Raw genomic sequence first — 26,842 nt, 5'->3', positions numbered from 1 at the left:
ACACACACACATACACACACACAGAGAGAGAGAGAGAGAGAGAGAGAGAGAAGAGGCTACAGAAAGCAGAGTCTGAGGACACCAAAGAAACCTGTACATTTTACTTGGGACCAACATTGCTTTCCTTCACCATTGTCCTGGCAAATGGAGATGTTCTTGCCAGATACTGCTCCACCACTGCATGGCTAAACACTAACATCAGTTTCAACTATGCCATGGAATCCAAGAGAATATTCAACCTGGAAAAATTCCAACCTCAAACAGCACCTCCCAGGAGATGACTACAGCTCCTGTAGGAAATCATTTAACCACAAATTCCAACTCCCCTTCACTCCTACAGCCTCAGTCACACATCTGAAAGGGCTGATCCCTTGAATCGTGACAACCTGACCCACATCAACAGCCCAGAGGCCATATGGCAACACAATGCCTTTTCAGCCCACTGGAGAGGAAAAGGGAGGGACAACCAAGTGAATGATTGTAATTGAAATCCTATAATTTATGATTTGTCAATAACTCCTGCCTTTGGGGGAGTTCTCTTCACCCCTTAACAAATCCTGGCAGCCACAAAATGTAACCACAGATACCCAAAACACCTCTGAAACCATTTCATTTTGTGGCAACAATGAAATGAAGAATAAGGTCTCTCTGAGGATACAGAAGTAGTCCCACATCACAGAGTTCACTATTCCATAGTCAGTAATTTTAGAGGCTTATTGGGAAAAGTCCTTGGAGATTCTGAGGGTAAAAAGCCAGTACACAAGTGAGATCAGCTGTACTGGCAGAAAGTGGGACATGAAAGCCCCAAGAACTATCCTTCTGTTTATAACATAAAGTGGAATTGATAGTTCTGTTACCCTTTCAGGTATTAAACTTCACTGATCAAATAACCATCTAAGCCGAGCTGAATCTACTCAGGCAAAGAAATTTATTTGAATCACAGAATAATAGCTGTCAGTTGAAAGGGGAATTCATCAGATATTCACCTAATGTTCCTCTACTTAAGTTCCCTCCAAATTATCCCTGTCTCATGCTTATCTCCTAGTAATTGATGCTACCTCGTGTAACATAAAGAGGACTTGGAATGAAAAATTCTGAGTTGGAGGCCTGGGCCTTGAGTTTTTATTTACCAGCCATGCAACATTGGACCTTCTGATCTTTAACTACAATGTGAGGTAGTTAGACAAGTAGATTGCCAAGGTTCCATCCAGTTTAGAATTCTCTAGGCAGTGATAGGGAACTCATTATCTCCAAAAATAATTATTTTCATGTTTGGACAATTCTGACTATTAAAAAGTCTGGTCTTTTACAAAGCCAAAATATACTTTCTTATAGTTTCTACACATTTATCTGAATTCTACCTGCCTTGGGATTATATAGCCCAAGTACAATCCGTCTTCTATGTAACAGCTACATATATAGCTAAAGACAGATATTGCATCTCCTGTCCATCCATCCATCCATCCATCCATCTCACTGGGTTCTGTTTGCCACTCATCTGGCCAACCATCCTATCTACTTTACTCAGATCACATGCCAAGTTGTTCATATCCTTATTGAAAAATGGTCGTCAGAACTGAACAAAGAGATACTGAAACAATCTTATAAATGCCAAGAACATCACCACATCTGTGGTTCCAGCTAATGTGCTTCTTTTAATGCAGCCTAAAATAACATTACCTTTTTGGGTATGACATCATTATGCCACTACCACAATACTACTTCTTTACTCATGTCTTCCACCCTGTCCTTATAAAGTTTAATTTGAAACCAAATTCAGAATTTTACTTTTGTTTCGGTAAGATTCATTTTATTAGATTTGAGCCATTGGTGTGACATGCTAAAATCTTCTTAGACCCTCAGTCTATCCTAAAAATATTTGCCATACATCTACATTTTTCATCTAAGTTATTGATAAAATATAATGATTATAACATGGTCAATAAAATAGTCCTGGAGCAGATCACTAGAGACTGTCCTTTATATTGATATACTCTGCAAGATTTGAGGTCTTCTGGCCATTAAAAGGTCAAATCCCAGATTGCTTCATCCTTGACACTCTCTGGACTCTACCTTCCTCACTCACTCATACTCCCCATTCTAGTCTTTCAGCTGGCTCCTGCAGTGATTTCCACAGTTAATTTCACCCAAGACTTGGGGCACTTTGAGAGAAACCACTGTTTAAAGCATTAGAAATATAAATAAAACTAACAAAAAGAAAAGAAGAAGAAAAGTTCATTCGGAGAGCAATATGGTATAGTGAAGATAATGCGGAAGTTGGAGTCTGAATGACCTCGGATTGAATCCTAGCTCGTACTTGCTGGGTGACCTTAGGCATCTTACCAGTATCAGTTCCCTCATCTCTAAAATTGAGATAATAATAATGTCCTCACAGAGTTGTCCTGAGGATTAAAAGTAATACATGCAAAACTTTAGCACATAATTGGTACATAATATTATACTACTATTATTACAGCATATCAGAGACAAAAACACAGTAACTACTGGCACAAAGAAGACAAATACAAGAAGAAAAGAGGAGAAAATGAAGACCTATGTTCTATTGGTGTTAACTGATATTGCACAAAGAAAAAAATCAATTGTCTAATAAGGTTAGGAATGAGGGCATGAAACAAAGTTTTTAAAACTCAGGCATATTTCTATGCCTTTGACTTTAAACAAGATTGTTTATTTAAATAATGGCAACCCCCATGCATAACTTATTTGATCATGTCCCAGGTACAGTTATGGGGCTCAAGGACACAAAGGATGATTCAGACTCAGTCAATGCCAGGGGGAGAAGAAACACAAAATTTGGAGCAATAGGTGGGCAGATACATAAATAAATAATTAAAATAAAAGATCACCAGTACTATAGGGAGGTAAATAGAGTGTGTGTGGGGGGGGGTAACAGTAATATATCTGTAGATGTCAGGTAAGGCTTTATGAAGGAGGTGATAATTCAGAAGGATGAAGAGAAGTTAAGGTTGAGGGACTCTCCAGGTACTGAGGATAGCATGCAGAGATTTTGAACAATTACAGGAACATCCAAGGAATATTGATGACTCTAGAGTGACTTGTCCATAAAATACAGGTAGCAAGAGAGACAGCTAGAAAAATACAGATTCATGCCTATCCTGAAGGGGCTTGAGTGTCAAGAAAAGGAATTTGGAATTCTGCCGGCAAGAAGGAACTATCACGGAAATGACATGATAAGATTGTAAGGCGACAGAATGGGAGAAAATATTCGCATGTTACACATCCAATAAAGGGCTGATAACTAGAATCTATATAGAACTCAGGAAAATCAGCAAGAAAAAAATCAAACAACCTTAGCAAAAAGTGGGCAAAGGACATGAACAGAAACTTTTCAAAAGAATGGCCAACAAACATATGAAAAAATGCTCAACATCTCTAATTATCAGGGAAATGCAAACCAAAACCACAATGAGATATCACTTATCTCCAGTGAGAATGGCCTTTATCAAAAAGTCCCAAAAAATAAATGTTGGCATGGATGCAGAGAGATAGGAACACTCATACACTGCTGGTGGGACTGCAAATTAGTACAACCTCTGTGGAAAGCAATATGGAGATACCTCAGAGAGATACAAGTAAACTACCATTTGATCCAGCAATCCCATTACTGGACATCTACCCAAAAGAACAAAAGACATTCTATAAAAAAGACATCTGCACTAGAATGTTCATAGCAGCACAATTCACAGTTGCAAAGATGTGGAAACAACCCAAGTGCCCATCAATATATGAGTGGATTAATAAAATGTGGTATATATATACCATGGAGTTCTACTCAGCCACAAAAAACAATGGTGATATAGCACCTTTTGTATTATTCTGGATAGAGCTGGAGCCCATTCTACTAAGTGAAGTATCACAAGAATAGAAAAACAAGCACCACATGTACTCAGCATCAAATTAGTTTTAACAGACCAACACTTAAGTGCATATAGAGTACTAACATTCATCAGGTGTCAGGCAGATGGGAGGGGGAGGATGGGATGGGTATATTCACACATAATGGGTGTGGTGTGCACTGTTTGGGGGATGGACATGCTTGAAGCTCTGACTCGGGTGGGGCAAAGGCAATATATGTAACCTAAACATTTGTATCCCCATAATGCACTGAAATAAAGAAAATTGTAAAAAAAAGATTGTAAGATGACTTAGGCAACCTAATAGTAGAAAGGGGGGCTAGTTATAATGCTTTTTATAAATATCCAATTTAAAGACAGTGAGGTCCAGAACTAAAATTATAACACTAGAGATATACAGTAATCCTGCAGAAAGACTATAAGTCTTTCTGACATTGATATGATGTGACATAAGCATGAGGGTTTAGGGAGAGGGAGAAATGAAGTGACTTTGTCTAGTTTGAGGCACTCAATGGGTGCCTCATCCTTGTCACTCTCTGGACTCTACCTTCTTCACTCACTCATACTCCCCATTCTAGTCTTTCTGCTGCTCCTGCAGTGATTTCCACAGTTAATTCCAATGTGTGGACTTTTGGATAATAGTTTTCATAGGGATCACAACATGAGTTCAGTTTTGAATAGTATGGATTGTTATAAATAAATAATGGACATCCATATGAAGATCCAGTGTGCCTATCAAGAGAGAGCCCAGGGATAGGAGTCTCCTATATATTTAATGGCAATAAATAAGAAAACTTATAGTTTAAGAAGGAAGAGTATATGGGACATGTCTCTGATGCCCCAATGAAATAAACCTGAAAACAAAGTAAAATTAGACTAATGATTCTTGCCCAATAAACTCATGCTCCTAGTGATCACTACTTCTAACTCAAGAGCTCATATTCTTGCTCTCTTTCAAAAAATGCAAATTAAATTTTCCTATTTTCTCTCCACTCATCATAATCTCTGGAAGATCAAATTCATCTCATGGCAAGTTCTCTCAGTATCCAGAGATGGAATCCACAGATAAAAAGGGACATAAAGTAGGTGCTTGTATTATTTTCCTACCATAAATCAATTTCTTATAAATGTATATTCTACCCTTCTAGAGACAAGGATCAGGAAGTGTATTCATCAATAGATATTTATCAACCTACCAAGCCAAAGTGGGTGTTACAGAATAAGTAGATGTGGGCCCTGCACATAAAGAGCCAAAAGGGACCCTTCCACAAAATCTATAATACACAGGGCTTGTGTAAACCTAAATTTGGAACTTGCTAAAACAAGTACAGATGAGTACGTGAGGAAGTTGGGAAGTAAACACATATTGCTGGAGAAATAGAGGTGGAGATATGGGTGGATCTGGGTTTGGTTAGGAATGAATCAGACCATCCCACAGAGAGTGGCTCCTCCCTGGGCTGTATAAAAAGGCCATTATCCCAGACCTCAGTACCCAGCAAGCTCCTTCGGGCTACGTTCTGTTTGCTCTTCTGGTGAACAAGGTAAGAAGGAATACATGTAATTTTGCTTACCTACTTAGTGTTAAGCAAGGTGGAACTCTGGATACATGTGTACTATAATGCAAAAAGTTCTGGATGTTTAGAGTTTTTTCATTTATTTTTAGTGCTACTGTTCTGAAAATTTATTTTTATACACAAAGAAAATGAGGGCATAAATTTGCTTTCCATGAAGCTACTCAATACTCTCTTTGTATTGTTAGATTGTCCATTTGCTCATTCATTCAACAAATACATATTAACTACCTTCTATTTGCCAAGCACTGCTCTTGGCTCTGATTATGCATCAGTGAACTACATAAACTTTCTACTCCTAGGAGCTTACATTTAGTAGGAGGAGACATTGAATAAAAAATAATAAATGAATAAGATAATTTCAAATAGTGATAAGAACAATGAAGAAAATATGAGAGTGATATAGTAGAGTGATGGGAGGAGGAGAGTACTTTAGATTAGAGGACTAGGGGAAGACTTCTCTAGGGAATTATCTTTTCAGCTGAGATCTTAATGACAAAAGAAATTAGGCAAGGCAAAGGACAGGATTTTAAAGGAGTAAACTTGTCCAAAGAACAAAAAGAAGCTAGTGTGCCTAGAGCATACATATTTAAAAATACAAATAGTGGTACATGGTAATGTCAGAGAGCTAGCCAGGGGTGGGCTATGAACATTCCTGCATATAATTTTTGGTTACACATATGTATGTATTTCTGTTCAGAATATTCATAGGAGTAAATTGTTGGGTCTTAGATACTGTCAAACAATTTTCCAAAGTGCTTCTGCCAGCTTCTCCATATTCTCACCAATATTTGGTATTGTCAAGTATTTTTTTTCTTTTTTATCTTTTAGTCATTTTGGTGGGTGTATTGTTGTCTTACCCTGTTATTTCAATTTGCATTTTTCTGATGCTTAACTAGGTTGAGAACTACTGATGTGTTTAGTGGACATTTGGATATTCTTTTCTGTAAAGTTTCTGTGGTGGAGACCCATTTTTCTACTGGATTATCTGTATTTTTTGTATTGATTTATAGAAGCTATTTTTATATTCAGGACAGAGCCCTTCATTTGTTAAATGTGTTATATACATCCTCCCACTGCATGGCTTGCCCTTCTCTTCTGTAAGAGTATCTTTAAATAAATAGACATTCCTACTTTTAATGTAGCCCAATTTGTCAATCTTTTTCTTTATGATTAATTAGTACTTTTGAGTTCTATTTAAGTATTTCCCTACCCTAAGGTCCTAAAGATACTCTCCAATGTTATCTTCTTTTATCTTTTGCATGTAAAATCCATCTGGATACTAATGTTTTTTTCATATAGAAATCCAATTAACCCAGCACCATTTATTCAAAAAACTATCCTTTCCCCTCTACTGACCTGCCTTATCATCTTTGTTATAAACCAAATGTCCAGTAAGTCTGATTCTGGACTATTACTTTTCATTGTTCCCTTTGTTTATTCTTGCCCCCATGACATTTTGTCTTCCTTTATAAAACACCTTACTATCTGGTGTGTCCTCTAATTCTGTCTTCTTCAAGATTGTCTTATCTAATCTTGGCCCTCTACATTTTCATATAAATTTTATAAATCACCTTATCCATCTTTATTTTTAAACACTTCTCATCCTGAATGAAATTTTACTGTATCTATAAATGAATTTGAGGAGATCTGACATCTTAACAATATTGAAACTTTCAATCCATGAACAAGACATATTCTTCCATTTATTTAAATCTTCTTTATCTCAAAGTTTATGATTTTACAGCCTTTCTTCCTTTTAAATATAAATATTTAAGCTATAAATTTCCATTAGGCATGGAATTAACGTATCCCACAAGTTTTGTTATTTTACATTTTTCTCATTTTAATTTAGTTCAAAATATTTTCTAATTCCTATTGCAATTTATTCCATTATCCATTGGTTATTTAGAAGTTATTGCTTAATTTCTAAACGTTTGAAGATTTTTCTAGTTATCTTCCTACAATTGAATTCTAGCTCCATTTTACGGTGTTAAAAAAAAACTCTGTGTGATTTCAGTTCTTTAAAATTTGTTGAGACTTGCTTTATGACCCAGCATATGGTCAGTTTTAAATGTCCACGTCTATTTCAAAAGGGCAGGTATTCTGAAGTTGTTAGGTGCAGTATTCAATATATGTTAGTTAATGTTTTTGTTAGTAATTTTGTAGAATAATCTATATCCTTAAAGATTTTTTTTACTTGTTCTATCAGTTGCTGAGAGAGGTGTGTTAAAATTCCCAGCTATGATTTTAGATTTGTCTATTTCTCCTTATAATTTTATCAATTTTGGTTTATGTACTTTGAGGCTATGTTATTAGGTACATATCAATTTAGATTTTTTTTATATCTTCCTAGTGAATTGAACTTTTATTCTTATTAAATATCCTTCTAAAATATTTTTTGTCTTAAAGTCTACCTGACAGAAATTATTTTAATAGCAGCTTTCTTTTAGTGTTTGAATGGCATCTCTTTTTTTTTCATCCTTTTGCTTTCAACCATTGTTATCACATTTACCATATGTCTCTTATAAACAGCATACAATTGTTTTTTTCAAGCCCGTCTGACAGTATTGTCTTTTAATTAGAGTATTTATTCATTTATATTCAGTGTTATTATTTGAATTATTTGGCTTAAATCTACCATATTATGACTTGGATTCTATTATCCCATCTGTTCTATATTTCTTTTTCTATTTTTGATGTTTTGGATTAATTAAATATTTGCCAATTTTCTTTATATTAGCTTAATAATTATACATTCTTTCATCATTCTTTTAATGTTTACTCTAAAAATTACATGCATCCTTGATTTATTAGAGTATATCATATTATAAAAACTAGCCACTACTTAAACAGCTCAAGTATCCTATAATACGTGGAACTCCATTTATCTCCTTCAGCCTTATCTGGTATTGTTATTTATTTTAGTTCTATTTATCTTAAATCCTGAATGATATTATTATTATTATTATTTTGCATAATCAATATCTATTTAGATTTTCCCACATATTTATTCTTTCAATTGTTCCTATTCTTTGCTGCTTCTCTGTGCTTCCAACCAGGATCATCTTTATATTTCCTTTACAGCAGGTCTCTGGTGATCAGCTCTATTTATGTCTGCCTGAAAATATCTTTACTTAGGTAAATTTCTTTTTGATGGATATTTTCACTGGGTATAGAATTCTAGGATAGAACTTATTTTACTTCAGAAAGATAAAGATAACATTTCATTGTCTTTTGGTTCTCATTGTTTCTTTTGAAAAGGCAGCTATCAGTCATATTGTTGCTCTTTTGAAGGTAATACATGTATTTCTCTGGCTTCCTTTATAAGAGTTCCTCATTGCCTCAAATGTTCAGTAATTTTATTTTCAGGTGTCTAGGTGTGGTTTTCTTTTATATATCCTTCTTGGAGTTTATAATACTTTTTTGAATCTGTGCCTTGATATCTTTCATCAGTTTTAGAAAAATCTGTATTTAATTCCTGAAATACTATATTTCCCTTCCAATCTGAATGTAGGCCCTAATAAATTGTCAAAGTCTTGATAGCTCACACCTACACACCCCAGTTTCCTAGTTGTTTTCAAAGGAGGGTTATTCTGAAACAACGTAATAAGCCATTGCACAAAGCAATCTTTTAAAAACTGAATCATATTAGATCACTCTCTTACCAAAAAAAAAATCTAATGACATCCCATCATACCTAAAATAAAATGTATAAATGTTACCCTATTTAGAATATCATCTGACCCCTGTCTATATCTCTGACTTTAACTTGTATTACTCCTGCCTTTTTCACAATGTTCTAACTGAGCTGGTCTTTTTCTATACCTCTAACATTCCAAAGTTGATTCTTATCTTAGAATCTTTACACTGTTCCCTTTGCCCAAAAGTCTTCAACTAATCAACAAGGTTAGTTCCTTATTTTTCCATTTTAAGCTCAAATTTCCCCTCTACCACAAAACTTCCTCTAATAAACCTAAAGTACCCTCAAATTGTCTATATAATATCACACTTATTTTAACTCTGTACATATCATTTAACAATATCTACTTGTTTGTTTCATTTGTTAGCTTATTGTCTCCATAAGATTAGACAGTTACCTCATCTATCTTGTTCACTACTATATCTCCAAAGCATGAAATAGTGCCTAACCCTGTAGTAGATGTATAATATTTATTAAATAAAGAAAGAGTGAATGAATGAATGTAGTGATCAGGGAAAAGGTCATGTCTGGAGGCACCAATTTGGAAGTCACCAGATAGGTGGTATATAAAGTCAAGGGATCCAATTAGATAGTCTCAGAAAAGTATGATGATCAATACTCTACTGAAATTGTTTTGTGTGTCAAATCATCTATGATCTCTAAATTGCTGAATACAGTGGTCACATCTCCATAATAATTATCATCTTTCTTAATCTCTTGATATGTGAAATAGAATTAACCATTTCTTTCTTAATGGAATCTTTTTGCCTCTTCTGTGGATCTTATGACACCACATTCTCCTGATATTCCTCTTACCTATTGGTTACCATTTCTCAGTATTCTTTGTTAACCTCTCATGTTTTGCTCAATCTCAAAAGGTTGGAAATTCCTATGGCTGTGTCCTTGATCTTCTTTTTAAGAAAATATCTACATACTTTGGAGTTAAAAAATTGAGAGAAGTAGGTTAAAAAGAAAGTGGGTGGTAAATATTTTGAGAGAGAAAGCAGAGAAAACTCTTCCAAGACTTCTGTGAAAGGAAGCACCTCATTAGCTTAGTAGGATGTTGGGAGACATGTTAATGGAGGGGGGAATATTGGTTCAAGGGAAGGTTTTTAAGATAGTAGATACTCCAGTATATTTTTGTGATGATAAAAATAAATTACTAGAGAAGGCAATAGTGTGGAAGTATCTTCCCAAATGCAAGTTGGCTTTGAGGGAATTGTCTCACAGCAAATTGACCTTTTATAAAATTAATTTTTGGAGAAATGATTCTCAGTAAATTTATATGAGTAAATGTTCCTGCTTCTGACCAGTGGTCTTTTCTAAATTCCTGCAATGAGCAATGGCAAGATCAGCAAGAAGGGTGATCTTACCTAGAGCACACTGATGTCTGTGAGACAACATAAATGTTGCCATGAAAGGGCTCAAGGGCAAGAAATGGATAATTTTAATAAGTCAGTCAAAATCTGTGATGATTTTTCAATATGTAGGTGATAGAAGTATTTCACGGCCACTTTACAATTTTAAAGATTAAAAATTTTAAAAATTCCCATTTTACTTAGAAAATGATGTAGGTTTAAAACATATAAAAGGTTACAATAATTAATATGACCTATAAAAAGAAAGGAAGTATAAGGAAAGCAAATTTTAATGTCTTCTTTCTAGGTTCCCATATACTGCCAAAACATGTCCACTGTGTTGGAAAACATCAGCTCCATCATTGATATTTTCCACCAGTACTCAAAAAAAGATAAGGACACTGAAACATTGAGCAAAAAAGAGCTGAAGGAACTTCTGGAAACGCAATTTCGGCCAATCCTGAAGGTAAGAGATTTTTGACAAGACCAAAAGGTATTTATGTTTTTAACCAATAATCTAAGTGAGGATTGTTGTGAACTCTATTCAAATTCTTTCTTTTAGAATAGAAACAGAGTAAGTCTATACACATGACATACACACACAAAGCCTCTATAAAAATAAAAATAATATAAATGCTTAATTACAAGACATGAATGCCAATTAGTTCTTTATTATTACATTCTTCCTCTCATCAAAATTACCAAGTGGGAACAATAAAAGACAACTAAATTGTAGATTATATAAAATTCTGACTTTTGAAATAAGAAAAAGAAGCACTTACCTTATCACATAGTTTTGTAATAACCTACTAGACTTTAAATTTTGTTTCTGCTTAACATGTACACTTATCAACTGAGTCCAGATGAGCTAAAAAAAAAAGATCAAAGAAAAAACCTAAGACATTTGGTTCCACTTTCTGGTACCCAGGGTTAACATTTGCTAAATTGACTTTGAATTAAATAGCTGAGAGTGTGACTCAGTCTCATGTAGTCTCCCGTGGTGATTTCCCTCTGTACAGAATCCAGATGACCCAGATATTGCTGATGTCTTCATGCATATCCTGGATATAGACCACAACAAGAAAATAGACTTCACAGAGTTCTTTCTGATGGTATTCAAGTTGGCTCAAGCATATTACCAGTCTGCCAAGAGGCAGAAAATCCACACATCAGGGCCAAAGCACAAAAAGCACAGTCATCATTATGAAGAAGAAGGAGATGAAACAGAAGAAGGTGAGGAGAAAGATGAAAGAAAAAGAACATCGAGGACGTCAAGAAGAAGTGATGAAGAAAGCAACAAAGTAAGATCTAAGAGCCCAAGAGGCAGAGGGAAAACTGCACTTGAGCCGTATACTGAAGATGAAGAAACAAAACATGATTCATCAACCCATAGACACAGAGAAGGTGGTAAGAAAAAGCATCAAGACTTAAATAGAAAAGAGAAAAAGAGGTCGAATTCCACTGAAAAAAGAGAGAGACGGCACAACATACATGGTACACTTCCAAAGAGAGACGAGGAAGAAGAAGGTGAATTTAATTATGCAACTACAGGACAAGTGATAGAAGAATGGAAAGAATTAGGCTACAGTGATTCATATTACACAAGAGAAGAAGCTGCCTCCATTACAAATGACATTCATAGGAGGGAAAATGAAGGAAGAAATCGAACAAGGTCTGAGGTTCAAGAGGAATCCACTCAAAGAGACAGTTTCAGACACGCACAGTCTGAGCAGGGTCAAGGATCCCGGTCCACAAGAGGCAGAAACCAGGGATCCAGGGTCAGTCAGGACAGTGAGAATGAAGGACACTCAGAAGACTCAGAGAGACAGTCTGGGTCTGATGCCAGAAACCACTCTGCATCCGCCCGTGGCCAGTCACAGGATGGCTCTAGACACTCTAGGTCTCAACAACGGGACAGAGCCAATCGCGGACAGTCTGAGTCTGCCCCTGGACACTCAGACTCCGGTGCCAGTGGAAGACAACGGTCCAGTCATGGAGAGTCCGTAGACAGCTCCAGACAATCCGGCTCTCGTCACGGAGAGCCTTCCTCTCGCGGAGAGGCTGAGTCTTCCCGTGAGCACTCAAGATCAAGTGCAAGAGGAAGACAAGAACCCCGCCACGAGCAGTCAGCAGACAGTGCCAGACACTCAGGGGCTGGACGTGGACAATCATCTCCCGCATCCCGGGCAAGCAGACACCAGGTCTCCAGCCCTAGTGAGGCCAGTGAGACTGAAGGACAATCAGAAGACTCAGACAGCCAGGCAGTGTCAGCCCACGGAAGGTCTGGGCCCAATCAGCGGAACCCACAAGAGTCCTCACGTGGCCGGTCAGAGGAAAGGTCTAGACACTCAGGGTCTCTCCTGTACCAGGAACCCCCTCATGAGGACTCTGAGTCCTCCCATGGACAGCACGGATCCGACACTAGAGGAAGACAAGGATCCCGCCGCGAGCAGGCCCCAGACAGCTCCAGACACTCAGCGTCTCATGAGGGTCAGGCAAGCGCTCGTGGGCATTCAGGATCCGGCAGAGGAGGAAGGCAGGGGTCCCGTCGTGAGCAATCGGCAGACAATTCTGAACGCTCAGGGTCCCAGCACCGCCAGACAGCCTCCCAGGGAGTGTCCGGTTCTTCCCATGGTCAGGCAGGTTCCAGAAGTGCGAACAGACAAAGATATGGCCAGGAACACCCAGGAGACAGTGCTAGGCGGTCAGGGTCTCGCCACCAAGACACATCCCCCAACACCGGCAGCTCTAGAAACTCACAGTCCGGGCAGGGTGGAACATATGGGTCCAGGGCAAACAGACACCGGGGATCCAGTGTCAGTCAGGACAGTGAGAATGAAGGACACTCAGAAGACTCAGAGAGACAGTCTGGGTCTGATGCCAGAAACCACTCTGCATCCGCCCGTGGCCAGTCACGGGATGGCTCTAGACACTCTGGGTCTCAACAACGGGACAGAGCCAATCGCGGACAGTCTGAGTCTGCCCCTGGACACTCAGACTCCGGTGCCAGTGGAAGACAACGGTCCAGTCATGGAGAGTCCGTAGACGGCTCCAGACAATCCGGCTCTCGTCACGGAGAGCCTTCCTCTCGCGGAGAGGCTGAGTCTTCCCGTGAGCACTCAAGATCAAGTGCAAGAGGAAGACAAGAACCCCGCCACGAGCAGTCAGCAGACAGTGCCAGACACTCAGGGGCTGGACGTGGACAATCATCTCCCGCATCCCGGGCAAGCAGACACCAGGTCTCCAGCCCTAGTGAGGCCAGTGAGACTGAAGGACAATCAGAAGACTCAGACAGCCAGGCAGTGTCAGCCCACGGAAGGTCTGGGCCCAATCAGCGGAACCCACAAGAGTCCTCACGTGGCCGGTCAGAGGAAAGGTCTAGACACTCAGGGTCTCTCCTGTACCAGGAACCCCCTCATGAGGACTCTGAGTCCTCCCATGGACAGCACGGATCCGACACTAGAGGAAGACAAGGATCCCGCCGCGAGCAGGCCCCAGACAGCTCCAGACACTCAGCGTCTCATGAGGGTCAGGCAAGCGCTCGTGGGCATTCAGGATCCGGCAGAGGAGGAAGGCAGGGGTCCCGTCGTGAGCAATCGGCAGACAATTCTGAACGCTCAGGGTCCCAGCACCGCCAGACAGCCTCCCAGGGAGTGTCCGGTTCTTCCCATGGTCAGGCAGGTTCCAGAAGTGCGAACAGACAAAGATATGGCCAGGAACACCCAGGAGACAGTGCTAGGCGGTCAGGGTCTCGCCACCAAGACACATCCCCCAACACCGGCAGCTCTAGAAACTCACAGTCCGGGCAGGGTGGAACATATGGGTCCAGGGCAAACAGACACCGGGGATCCAGTGTCAGTCAGGACAGTGAGAATGAAGGACACTCAGAAGACTCAGAGAGACAGTCTGGGTCTGATGCCAGAAACCACTCTGCATCCGCCCGTGGCCAGTCACGGGATGGCTCTAGACACTCTGGGTCTCAACAACGGGACAGAGCCAATCGCGGACAGTCTGAGTCTGCCCCTGGACACTCAGACTCCGGTGCCAGTGGAAGACAACGGTCCAGTCATGGAGAGTCCGTAGACGGCTCCAGACAATCCGGCTCTCGTCACGGAGAGCCTTCCTCTCGCGGAGAGGCTGAGTCTTCCCGTGAGCACTCAAGATCAAGTGCAAGAGGAAGACAAGAATCCCGCCACGAGCAGTCAGCAGACAGTGCCAGACACTCAGGGGCTGGACGTGGACAATCATCTCCCGCATCCCGGGCAAGCAGACACCAGGTCTCCAGCCCTAGTGAGGCCAGTGAGACTGAAGGACAATCAGAAGACTCAGACAGCCAGGCAGTGTCAGCCCACGGAAGGTCTGGGCCCAATCAGCGGAACCCACAAGAGTCCTCACGTGGCCGGTCAGAGGAAAGGTCTAGACACTCAGGGTCTCTCCTGTACCAGGAACCCCCTCATGAGGACTCTGAGTCCTCCCATGGACAGCACGGATCCGACACTAGAGGAAGACAAGGATCCCGCCGCGAGCAGGCCCCAGACAGCTTCAGACACTCAGCGTCTCATGAGGGTCAGGCAAGCGCTCGTGGGCATTCAGGATCCGGCAGAGGAGGAAGGCAGGGGTCCCGTCGTGAGCAATCGGCAGACAATTCTGAACGCTCAGGGTCCCAGCACCGCCAGACAGCCTCCCAGGGAGTGTCCGGTTCTTCCCATGGTCAGGCAGGTTCCAGAAGTGCGAACAGACAAAGATATGGCCAGGAACACCCAGGAGACAGTGCTAGGCGGTCAGGGTCTCGCCACCAAGACACATCCCCCAACACCGGCAGCTCTAGAAACTCACAGTCCGGGCAGGGTGGAACATATGGGTCCAGGGCAAACAGACACCGGGGATCCAGTGTCAGTCAGGACAGTGAGAGTGAAGGACACTCAGAAGACTCAGAGAGACAGTCTGGGTCTGATGCCAGAAACCACTCTGCATCCGCCCGTGGCCAGTCACGGGATGGCTCTAGACACTCTGGGTCTCAACAACGGGACAGAGCCAATCGCGGACAGTCTGAGTCTGCCCCTGGACACTCAGACTCCGGTGCCAGTGGAAGACAACGGTCCAGTCATGGAGAGTCCGTAGACGGCTCCAGACAATCCGGCTCTCGTCACGGAGAGCCTTCCTCTCGCGGAGAGGCTGAGTCTTCCCGTGAGCACTCAAGATCAAGTGCAAGAGGAAGACAAGAATCCCGCCACGAGCAGTCAGCAGACAGTGCCAGACACTCAGGGGCTGGACGTGGACAATCATCTCCCGCATCCCGGGCAAGCAGACACCAGGTCTCCAGCCCTAGTGAGGCCAGTGAGACTGAAGGACAATCAGAAGACTCAGACAGCCAGGCAGTGTCAGCCCACGGAAGGTCTGGGCCCAATCAGCGGAACCCACAAGAGTCCTCACGTGGCCGGTCAGAGGAAAGGTCTAGACACTCAGGGTCTCTCCTGTACCAGGAACCCCCTCATGAGGACTCTGAGTCCTCCCATGGACAGCACGGATCCGACACTAGAGGAAGACAAGGATCCCGCCGCGAGCAGGCCCCAGACAGCTCCAGACACTCAGCGTCTCATGAGGGTCAGGCAAGCGCTCGTGGGCATTCAGGATCCAGCAGAGGAGGAAGGCAGGGGTCCCGTCGTGAGCAATCGGCAGACAATTCTGAACGCTCAGGGTCCCAGCACCGCCAGACAGCCTCCCAGGGAGTGTCCGGTTCTTCCCATGGTCAGGCAGGTTCCAGAAGTGCGAACAGACAAAGATATGGCCAGGAACACCCAGGAGACAGTGCTAGGCGGTCAGGGTCTCGCCACCAAGACACATCCCCCAACACCGGCAGCTCTAGAAACTCACAGTCCGGGCAGGGTGGAACATATGGGTCCAGGGCAAACAGACACCGGGGATCCAGTGTCAGTCAGGACAGTGAGAATGAAGGACACTCAGAAGACTCAGAGAGACAGTCTGGGTCTGATGCCAGAAACCACTCTGCATCCGCCCGTGGCCAGTCACGGGATGGCTCTAGACACTCTGGGTCTCAACAACGGGACAGAGCCAATCGCGGACAGTCTGAGTCTGCCCCTGGACACTCAGACTCCGGTGCCAGTGGAAGACAACGGTCCAGTCATGGAGAGTCCGTAGACAGCTCCAGACAATCCGGCTCTCGTCACGGAGAGCCTTCCTCTCGCGGAGAGGCTGAGTCTTCCCGTGAGCACTCAAGATCAAGTGCAAGAGGAAGACAAGAACCCCGCCACGAGCAGTCAGCAGACAGTGCCAGACACTCAGGGGCTGGACGTGGACAATCATCTCCCGCATCCCGGGCAAGCAGACACCAGGTCTCCAGCCCTAGTGAGGCCAGTGAGACTGAAGGACAATCAGAAGACTCAGACAGCCAGGCAGTGTCAGCCCACGGAAGGTCTGGGCCCAATCAGCGGAACCCACAAGAGTCCTCACGTGGCCGGTCAGAGGAAAGGTCTAGACACTCAGGGTCTCTCCTGTACCAGGAACCCCCTCATGAGGACTCTGAGTCCTCCCATGGACAGCACGGATCCGACACTAGAGGAAGACAAGGATCCCACCGCGAGCAGGCCCCAGACAGCTCCAGACACTCAGCGTCTCATGAGGGTCAGGCAAGCGCTCGTGGGCATTCAGGATCCGGCAGAGGAGGAAGGCAGGGGTCCCGTCGTGAGCAATCGGCAGACAATTCTGAACGCTCAGGGTCCCAGCACCGCCAGACAGCCTCCCAGGGAGTGTCCGGTTCTTCCCATGGTCAGGCAGGTTCCAGAAGTGCGAACAGACAAAGATATGGCCAGGAACACCCAGGAGACAGTGCTAGGCGGTCAGGGTCTCGCCACCAAGACACATCCCCCAACACCGGCAGCTCTAGAAACTCACAGTCCGGGCAGGGTGGAACATATGGGTCCAGGGCAAACAGACACCGGGGATCCAGTGTCAGTCAGGACAGTGAGAGTGAAGGACACTCAGAAGACTCAGAGAGACAGTCTGGGTCTGATGCCAGAAACCACTCTGCATCCGCCCGTGGCCAGTCACGGGATGGCTCTAGACACTCTGGGTCTCAACAACGGGACAGAGCCAATCGCGGACAGTCTGAGTCTGCCCCTGGACACTCAGACTCCGGTGCCAGTGGAAGACAACGGTCCAGTCATGGAGAGTCCGTAGACGGCTCCAGACAATCCGGCTCTCGTCACGGAGAGCCTTCCTCTCGCGGAGAGGCTGAGTCTTCCCGTGAGCACTCAAGATCAAGTGCAAGAGGAAGACAAGAATCCCGCCACGAGCAGTCAGCAGACAGTGCCAGACACTCAGGGGCTGGACGTGGACAATCATCTCCCGCATCCCGGGCAAGCAGACACCAGGTCTCCAGCCCTAGTGAGGCCAGTGAGACTGAAGGACAATCAGAAGACTCAGACAGCCAGGCAGTGTCAGCCCACGGAAGGTCTGGGCCCAATCAGCGGAACCCACAAGAGTCCTCACGTGGCCGGTCAGAGGAAAGGTCTAGACACTCAGGGTCTCTCCTGTACCAGGAACCCCCTCATGAGGACTCTGAGTCCTCCCATGGACAGCACGGATCCGACACTAGAGGAAGACAAGGATCCCGCCGCGAGCAGGCCCCAGACAGCTCCAGACACTCAGCGTCTCATGAGGGTCAGGCAAGCGCTCGTGGGCATTCAGGATCCGGCAGAGGAGGAAGGCAGGGGTCCCGTCGTGAGCAATCGGCAGACAATTCTGAACGCTCAGGGTCCCAGCACCGCCAGACAGCCTCCCAGGGAGTGTCCGGTTCTTCCCATGGTCAGGCAGGTTCCAGAAGTGCGAACAGACAAAGATATGGCCAGGAACACCCAGGAGACAGTGCTAGGCGGTCAGGGTCTCGCCACCAAGACACATCCCCCAACACCGGCAGCTCTAGAAACTCACAGTCCGGGCAGGGTGGAACATATGGGTCCAGGGCAAACAGACACCGGGGATCCAGTGTCAGTCAGGACAGTGAGAATGAAGGACACTCAGAAGACTCAGAGAGACAGTCTGGGTCTGATGCCAGAAACCACTCTGCATCCGCCCGTGGCCAGTCACGGGATGGCTCTAGACACTCTGGGTCTCAACAACGGGACAGAGCCAATCGCGGACAGTCTGAGTCTGCCCCTGGACACTCAGACTCCGGTGCCAGTGGAAGACAACGGTCCAGTCATGGAGAGTCCGTAGACAGCTCCAGACAATCCGGCTCTCGTCACGGAGAGCCTTCCTCTCGCGGAGAGGCTGAGTCTTCCCGTGAGCACTCAAGATCAAGTGCAAGAGGAAGACAAGAATCCCGCCACGAGCAGTCAGCAGACAGTGCCAGACACTCAGGGGCTGGACGTGGACAATCATCTCCCGCATCCCGGGCAAGCAGACACCAGGTCTCCAGCCCTAGTGAGGCCAGTGAGACTGAAGGACAATCAGAAGACTCAGACAGCCAGGCAGTGTCAGCCCACGGAAGGTCTGGGCCCAATCAGCGGAACCCACAAGAGTCCTCACGTGGCCGGTCAGAGGAAAGGTCTAGACACTCAGGGTCTCTCCTGTACCAGGAACCCCCTCATGAGGACTCTGAGTCCTCCCATGGACAGCACGGATCCGACACTAGAGGAAGACAAGGATCCCGCCGCGAGCAGGCCCCAGACAGCTCTAGACACTCAGCGTCTCATGAGGGTCAGGCAAGCGCTCGTGGGCATTCAGGATCTGGCAGAGGAGGAAGGCAGGGGTCCCGTCGTGAGCAATCGGCAGACAATTCTGAACGCTCAGGGTCCCAGCACCGCCAGACAGCCTCCCAGGGAGTGTCCGGTTCTTCCCATGGTCAGGCAGGTTCCAGAAGTGCGAACAGACAAAGATATGGCCAGGAACACCCAGGAGACAGTGCTAGGCGGTCAGGGTCTCGCCACCAAGACACATCCCCCAACACCGGCAGCTCTAGAAACTCACAGTCCGGGCAGGGTGGAACATATGGGTCCAGGGCAAACAGACACCGGGGATCCAGTGTCAGTCAGGACAGTGAGAATGAAGGACACTCAGAAGACTCAGAGAGACAGTCTGGGTCTGATGCCAGAAACCACTCTGCATCCGCCCGTGGCCAGTCACGGGATGGCTCTAGACACTCTGGGTCTCAACAACGGGACAGAGCCAATCGCGGACAGTCTGAGTCTGCCCCTGGACACTCAGACTCTGGTGCCAGTGGAAGACAACGGTCCAGTCATGGAGAGTCCGTAGACGGCTCCAGACAATCCAGCTCGCGTCACGGAGAGCCTTCCTCTCGCGGAGAGGCTGAGTCTTCCCGTGAGCACTCAAGATCAAGTGCAAGAGGAAGACAAGAACCCCGCCACGAGCAGTCAGCAGACAGTGCCAGACACTCAGGGGCTGGACGTGGACAATCATCTCCCGCATCCCGGGCAAGCAGACACCAGGTCTCCAGCCCTAGTGAGGCCAGTGAGACTGAAGGACAATCAGAAGACTCAGACAGCCAGGCAGTGTCAGCCCACGGAAGGTCTGGGCCCAATCAGCGGAACCCACAAGAGTCCTCACGTGGCCGGTCAGAGGAAAGGTCTAGACACTCAGGGTCTCTCCTGTACCAGGAACCCCCTCATGAGGACTCTGAGTCCTCCCATGGACAGCACGGATCCGACACTAGAGGAAGACAAGGATCCCGCCGCGAGCAGGCCCCAGACAGCTCCAGACACTCAGCGTCTCATGAGGGTCAGGCAAGCGCTCGTGGGCATTCAGGATCCGGCAGAGGAGGAAGGCAGGGGTCCCGTCGTGAGCAATCGGCAGACAATTCTGAACGCTCAGGGTCCCAGCACCGCCAGACAGCCTCCCAGGGAGTGTCCGGTTCTTCCCATGGTCAGGCAGGTTCCAGAAGTGCGAACAGACAAAGATATGGCCAGGAACACCCAGGAGACAGTGCTAGGCGGTCAGGGTCTCGCCACCAAGACACATCCCCCAACACCGGCAGCTCTAGAAACTCACAGTCCGGGCAGGGTGGAACATATGGGTCCAGGGCAAACAGACACCGGGGATCCAGTGTCAGTCAGGACAGTGAGAGTGAAGGACACTCAGAAGACTCAGAGAGACAGTCTGGGTCTGATGCCAGAAACCACTCTGCATCCGCCCGTGGCCAGTCACGGGATGGCTCTAGACACTCTGGGTCTCAACAACGGGACAGAGCCAATCGCGGACAGTCTGAGTCTGCCCCTGAGTACTCTGACCATCCTTCCAGTACAGAGCATGGTCACTCTAATTCTCCTTGTCAAGCATCAGGTTATAGTCCAAAAATACAATCACATTATGGTCATTATAATTCTAGGCCTGATGATTTTCCGTATGAGAGTATTGAAATGCCAAGGAATGCATCACGTTTAGGTTGGAGACATGGCAGCTATGGGAGTGCAGACTATGAATACGGGCTTTCAGGGTTTGGAAAATCTCAGGATGGACGTTTTCGTTACAATTTCAATTCTGTGGATGTCAGGGATCCATCATCAAAACACCTGGGATTTGGTCAGTCACAAACATACTATTACTATGAGTGAGAATCCAATGGGAAAGCAGTGAAATCCAAAGTAGAAAGAAGAAGGAAGAACACTACTTTCAACCTAAAGATTTGGCATAATACTGTCTGGGAGGTTATCTTTTCCTGTCATTCTCTTTCAGATATACTACACTCTTTCATTACATTGGTGGTAGTTTCTTTTTATCATTTAAGGAATTTTTAATTTCATGTTTAGGAAATATTAATTTGAAGAATCAGTGACATGGAGAGCTAAGTTCGGAAAACTTTTGAGTATTTCAGGAGAGTGGGAATCATGTAAGGGTTTTTGTTTTGAGAGTTTATGTTTTAGACTCATTTCAGATTTATAAATTAATCTTTCAAATATATCAAAGGAGCCAAAAGTATAAAATCACTCTGATGGCAGCTAAAGATGATTTATTAATATTAGAGCTTAGCACATCTGTCTGCAGTATCCTTCTTTTCAAACTCTGTATTAACCTGTATTCAATAAAATCCACTTGGACATAGGGAATTCAAAAAAGTAAACTGTATAACCATTAAAAATAAACAATCATTCAATATTGTTTGTGTCTTCTATTTTTATTTCTCATCACTCCATAGACTTACTTCCCCATGGCCAGAATTATATCTTTTTCCTATATCTCTGGGAAGCCATATTATATAGCAGATATATACCATGCAAAAGAAATAAGTAATTAATAGTAAAAGATAAAATTTAATCAAAGCTTGTATTTTTTTCCAACCTAAGCATTGTCCCACAGTCAGCTTTAGGAAGGATAAAGCCTTTGGTCAATCATGAATATCACCATCATTATTATGAAAACATCCACCCAAGTGGCTATTATCCATGTTGAATGAAGATCAGGAAAGAGGAATTACTCTGTGTCCTTCTGCCAAAGACACTAGAAGATGCTTTCCATTGGAGACTAATGGGAGCATGGAAGTTGTGCTGGAATTTCCTAACAGAGGAAAAGCAATTTAAAAAAAACCCTCCCGCCCTTGCAGGAAAATGTATGTACCTTTATGATTTATGCAGGTAAATGAAGAGGGATAAAAAGAATAGTGAAAATGTGAGCAAGTTTCTACCACTAGAAGGAATATCCTTGTATGGTAATCATACCCAAATTTTCCTTCCCATAATATCAGACTAGAAGTGATACATAGGCCAGTGTTCATTTTTTGCAGATGAGTCTATTACACAATTAAGCCACACCAAAGTAGCAATTACATTTCAAGTCTCCTAACTCTGAGTTTAGTGGTTTTATAAAAGCACTCACAAAAGTTCAAGTTGCTTTTCTTAAACTTTTGTTTGAATAAATCAAGATAAAGTGAAATTGATCCTCAAAATTTAGATGATCTCTAATGCAGGGAGGGACTGAATGAATAGCAACAAACTCATTTTTCTAACTAGCCTCAAACAATATCATGTCTATATTTGCTCTCCTCAAGTCACTAGAAGGCTGCACTTCCCTCCTACCAGTGTACTGCCTCCCTGTTTAAAGTGCTGTCCCAAATGCCCCTACAAAGCTGTAAACTCCATAAGGTGTCAAAAATGCAGGCCTCATTGAGCTGCCACAGACAAACATGGTGAGAATGCCTCTGTCCATTTTTGTGGCACACTTTGCCACCTTGCCCCCAGTCTCATAACCAGCATAATCAGCTCCCCCCTATAGCCCCAGTCTAAAGCAGTCAGACCTAACTAATAGGCTGAGGAATAAAAAAATTATGGTGAGGAAACAGTGTAGACCTGGCCTAACTAAGGTAGAGATATTGATGTAAGAACACTAACAAACATTACAAGTGAGATAGCCAGATGTGTGTACTCTACAACAGCTAAACTCTCAAAGTCTTCTGAAGAACCCATAAACAACTAAAATTTTTTTCATATCTCTGCCCACTCAAAGATAGAATTACCAGACACTCCTTTTTGTTAGCTTACAAAAAATCAGTTTACCCAAAAAGGTACAAACAAGATTCACTTGGAACATCAATTTTTCTCTGTCCTCTCTCCTTATAAAATTTGTTTTTGAACTTGCTCCTTAACTCAGTCAACCACCTCTCTCACATGTAAATCAACAATTTTCGTACAAATTAACTAACTATTTCTAAGTATTTTTCTTGACTGATATAATCCTAAGAAACAGACTCTATCTTCCTATTGCTCCCTTACCCACACAAAAACCTTCTCCAGTATGTACCAATCCTTAACAACTCTATCAGGTGGGGAAAGCAATACACAGCAGTGAAAGAGAAAGAAGAGAGAGACTGGCACAAGCTTACCATTCACATTCATACTTTGACGACCTATTTGCAGTCTCAGGTGAAAGAGCATCTTTAAGTGCAGTCCACAGCAGTTTGTATTGCTGGCCTGCAAACTGCTACTGGTGCACAATAAGATAAGCAAAGAAACTGTAAGAATTTAGAAATGTTTTGTAACAATTTGGCATTGGTGTTATATCCAAGGGTATGACAGATTTTTGAATTAGAAGTACAAACCTTTATTTTTCACCACAGATAGTATGAGAGACACTATTCTATGGTTCTCACCACAAATGTTGGAAGTCAGATTTTATCCAGTGGACAAGCTACTGAGGACTTATAAGCATGGCAATGCCTTAATCAAACATCTACATTAAATGGTCTGGGATGGTCAAGAAGACAAGAGGTAGGGAGGCTTGACTATAAGAAACCAGTGTTCCATGGGAAAGACAAAATGAGATCTGTACCAGGTCAGTCAGTAGCAGTAGGATATTTGAACAAGGATATTAAGAGAATTTGGTCACTCATTGGATCTAGAGGGTAAAAAAGAGGAAGGAATCCAGGATTGTTTCTAGTATTCTATCTTGGGTAACTGGATGAAGTTTGAGGCCATTCAATGAGGTAAAGAATAAGATTTAAAAAGGAAAAATTATAAGATTAGTTTTGAACATCATGAGTTTGAAACTCCCAAGAAAGACTCAGATGGAGCAGTCCTGTGAGCATATGGATAAAATATCTACATTTCAAAATAGAGATCAGGGCTTGAGTCATTAATAAAGGTAGTACTGAAGTGGTTAAAAGAAGAGGCTCTGGAGCTAAATGCTATCTAGGTAGAATCTCAGCTTGTCAACAATTTATTTTGTACCTTGGGAAACTTACTGATTATCTCTATGCTTCAGTATCCTCATCTAAAATTAAGGAAATATTGAATTGATACATGAGAAGTGTTTAAAATGGTACATAATATGTGTGCTCAATTTATTGAAGTCATGTAATAAGCACTCAAATAATGTTTGCCATTATGTATGAATCACTAGGCATGATTGAAATGAGAAGGTGGAGAGTGAGAGTCAAGGATAGAATATTGAGAAAACCCACCCTTAAAAGTTCTGCCTATGGCTGGTCAAAAGGTAGCGAGTTATTTTACTTGATTGTTCACAGTCATTACAGATTGAACTCCTTGTTCTACTACTTTCCCCCCTTCTCACTAGTGCACTTGACTAGTCTAAAAAAAAAAAAATGTTCTGCCCATAGTCACATAACAAATCCGTGGTGGAAACGAGATTTGAAACCTGCTTCTGTCTTGCAAGTCCATGCTCTTTTCATTGAAAGAGAGAAGGTGTTGTCAAAGTTCAAGTATCCCAGAGTGGTCAAGTAAAGTGAGGAATAAAATATGTTCATTGATTTGGTAATTTGACCTTTGTGATTGTGGAAAGAGCCACTTACGTAGAGAGGTGGTAATGTAAACATATTGCTGGAAAACTTAAGAATGAATGGTTTTTAAGGAACTAGACAGACTCCTCCTGTGAAGAAGCCCAAAAGTCTTTTCTAACCAAACAGATTTTTCTCATCCCTAAGTGCCCTGGGGATTCTGAGAGTGAGGGTTCAGAAGACAGTTTGAAGGAGACAATTTCTGAGAATTTTAAGCAGGGACCAGATCATCTTGGAAGCCACAGTAAGGAGGCTGGAATTTTTTCCCCAGCTTTATGGAGGTATGACAGACAAATAGAAATTGTATAAGTTTAGAGTATACAATGTGATGTTTTGATATATATATACATTATTAAATGGTTACCAAAATCAAGCTAATTAACATACCCATCATCTCACATAGTTACCTTGTATGTGTGTGTGTCTCTTAAGAACACTTGAGATCTATTCTCTTAGAAAATTTTAATTACATAACCCATAATTAGTAACTATAGTCTCCAAGCTGTACATCTGATCTCTAGTATTTATTCATCTTATAACTGAAAGTTTTGCCCTTTGGTCAATATCTCTTCTTTTCCTCTGCCCTGTAGCCCCTGTTGATGACAATCCTACTCTCTGCTGTCATGAGTTTGATGTTTTTTAGATTCCACATATAAGTCAGATCATGCAATATTTGTCTTTCTGTATCTGGCTTATTTCAATTAGCATTATGTCCTCTAGGTTTATCTATATTTTTGCAAATGGCAGGATTTCCTTTTTTTAAGGTTGAACAATATTTCACTGTGTATATATGTATTGTATGTCTATATATCATATTTTTTAAATTTATTTTTAACATATATATTAAAGGCATAAAACATGATGTTTTGATATACAGAGTGAAAACACAAGATCTAAGCAGCTCAAGTACAGAACTCAGGAAGATACTACTGCCCAGGCTTGAATACCCTCAGCTTTAAGTGAGTAGTTCAAGATTCTTCCAGGGTGAGGAATATTCTACCTTAATGGAAGCAACATGCTATAACTTGACCTTGTTAGAAATACTTGATGACATTATTTTTCCACCATAAAAAATAAAGTTAAAATTTTATGAAAAATAGAATGAAAATTTATTATTTTCTCACTATTATTTCATTACTTTCTTCACAATACAGCAAGGCAAAAAAAAATATTATCTGCCTTTACAGATTATAAAACTGATGAGCACAGATATTAAGAATAACTTACCTAAAAGTATTAACTAAATGGTAAAGTTGAAATTTAATTCAGATAGTCTGCTTTCAAAGCCTATATCCCTTCTAGTACAACACACTAACTTGCACAGCTTGACACACAGTGGATCCAGATTAAATAACAATTTCCTTCCCTAAAAATCAGCTCAAGATTTCAATAAAGAGAAGGCAAAGTCTTCTTCATACTCTCTCAGAAAGATCTCTTCCCTTACTTGGCAGTAAGGCTTTAATACAAAATCAGTTGAACTTAAAATTATCAAAGTGAAAGTTTGTTTTAATCTGAGCTGAGACTATCCTTTTGATTACCAGCACATTTTGTTTCAGAAAAATAAACCAGTTCCTAAGTAGTAGTAAAATGTATAAAAACATTACTCATTGCCTAATAGTGCAATTTCAGGATCTAAACAAGGGACATATTGTCTGGAATAAGGTGACAACTTACTACTAATATGTGAATATTTGGGAGACTATGGGTCCTAAGAAAGAATAAGTAAATTACAGTCATATCTGGCATATGGTACTTACCTCTTCCATGGAGACGAATCAGAATAATTAGATAATTGCACTTTAAATAGATCATCTAAGAGAGAACACTGGACTTCAATAGAGAAGTGGCAGGGAGCACCAAAAGCAATGAAGGAGAGGGAAGCAAGGCAGCCTGGTGGGTGGGGATTGGCTAGGAGTCTGGAGAGTCTCCCTAATGTGGGAAATGGGTAAGTGACAGCCCCCAGTGGTCCACATTACTGCCACGGACTCCTATAATCCTAGCCACAGGAAAGTCCCTCAATCCTCATGGGTCTCAAGACTAACATACAGAGCTTT

The 26,842-nt window shown here is 42.9% G+C and overlaps 1 protein-coding gene across 1 annotated transcript; it reads left to right on the top strand.

The window, feature by feature from the left end:
• The first annotated feature begins 5,428 nt into the window (after positions 1 to 5,428).
• FLG (filaggrin) lies at positions 5,429 to 21,117 on the top strand. Its single transcript, XM_045546502.1, has 11 exons — positions 5,429 to 5,437; positions 10,836 to 10,994; positions 11,548 to 12,461; positions 12,519 to 13,499; positions 13,557 to 14,537; positions 14,595 to 15,575; positions 15,633 to 16,613; positions 16,671 to 17,651; positions 17,709 to 18,689; positions 18,747 to 19,727; positions 19,785 to 21,117. The coding sequence occupies exons 2-11, from the start codon at positions 10,857 to 10,859 to the stop codon at positions 21,115 to 21,117; spliced, it is 9,252 nt and encodes a 3,083-aa protein (XP_045402458.1). The 5' UTR covers positions 5,429 to 5,437; positions 10,836 to 10,856.
• Positions 21,118 to 26,842: the final 5,725 nt, after the last annotated feature.

This window comes from Lemur catta, chromosome 3 (genome assembly GCF_020740605.2).
Source record: "Lemur catta isolate mLemCat1 chromosome 3, mLemCat1.pri, whole genome shotgun sequence".
Lineage (NCBI taxonomy): Eukaryota > Metazoa > Chordata > Mammalia > Primates > Lemuridae > Lemur > Lemur catta.
Note: the sequence above shows the minus strand (reverse complement) of the source record. Positions and strands in the feature narration are given on the sequence as shown.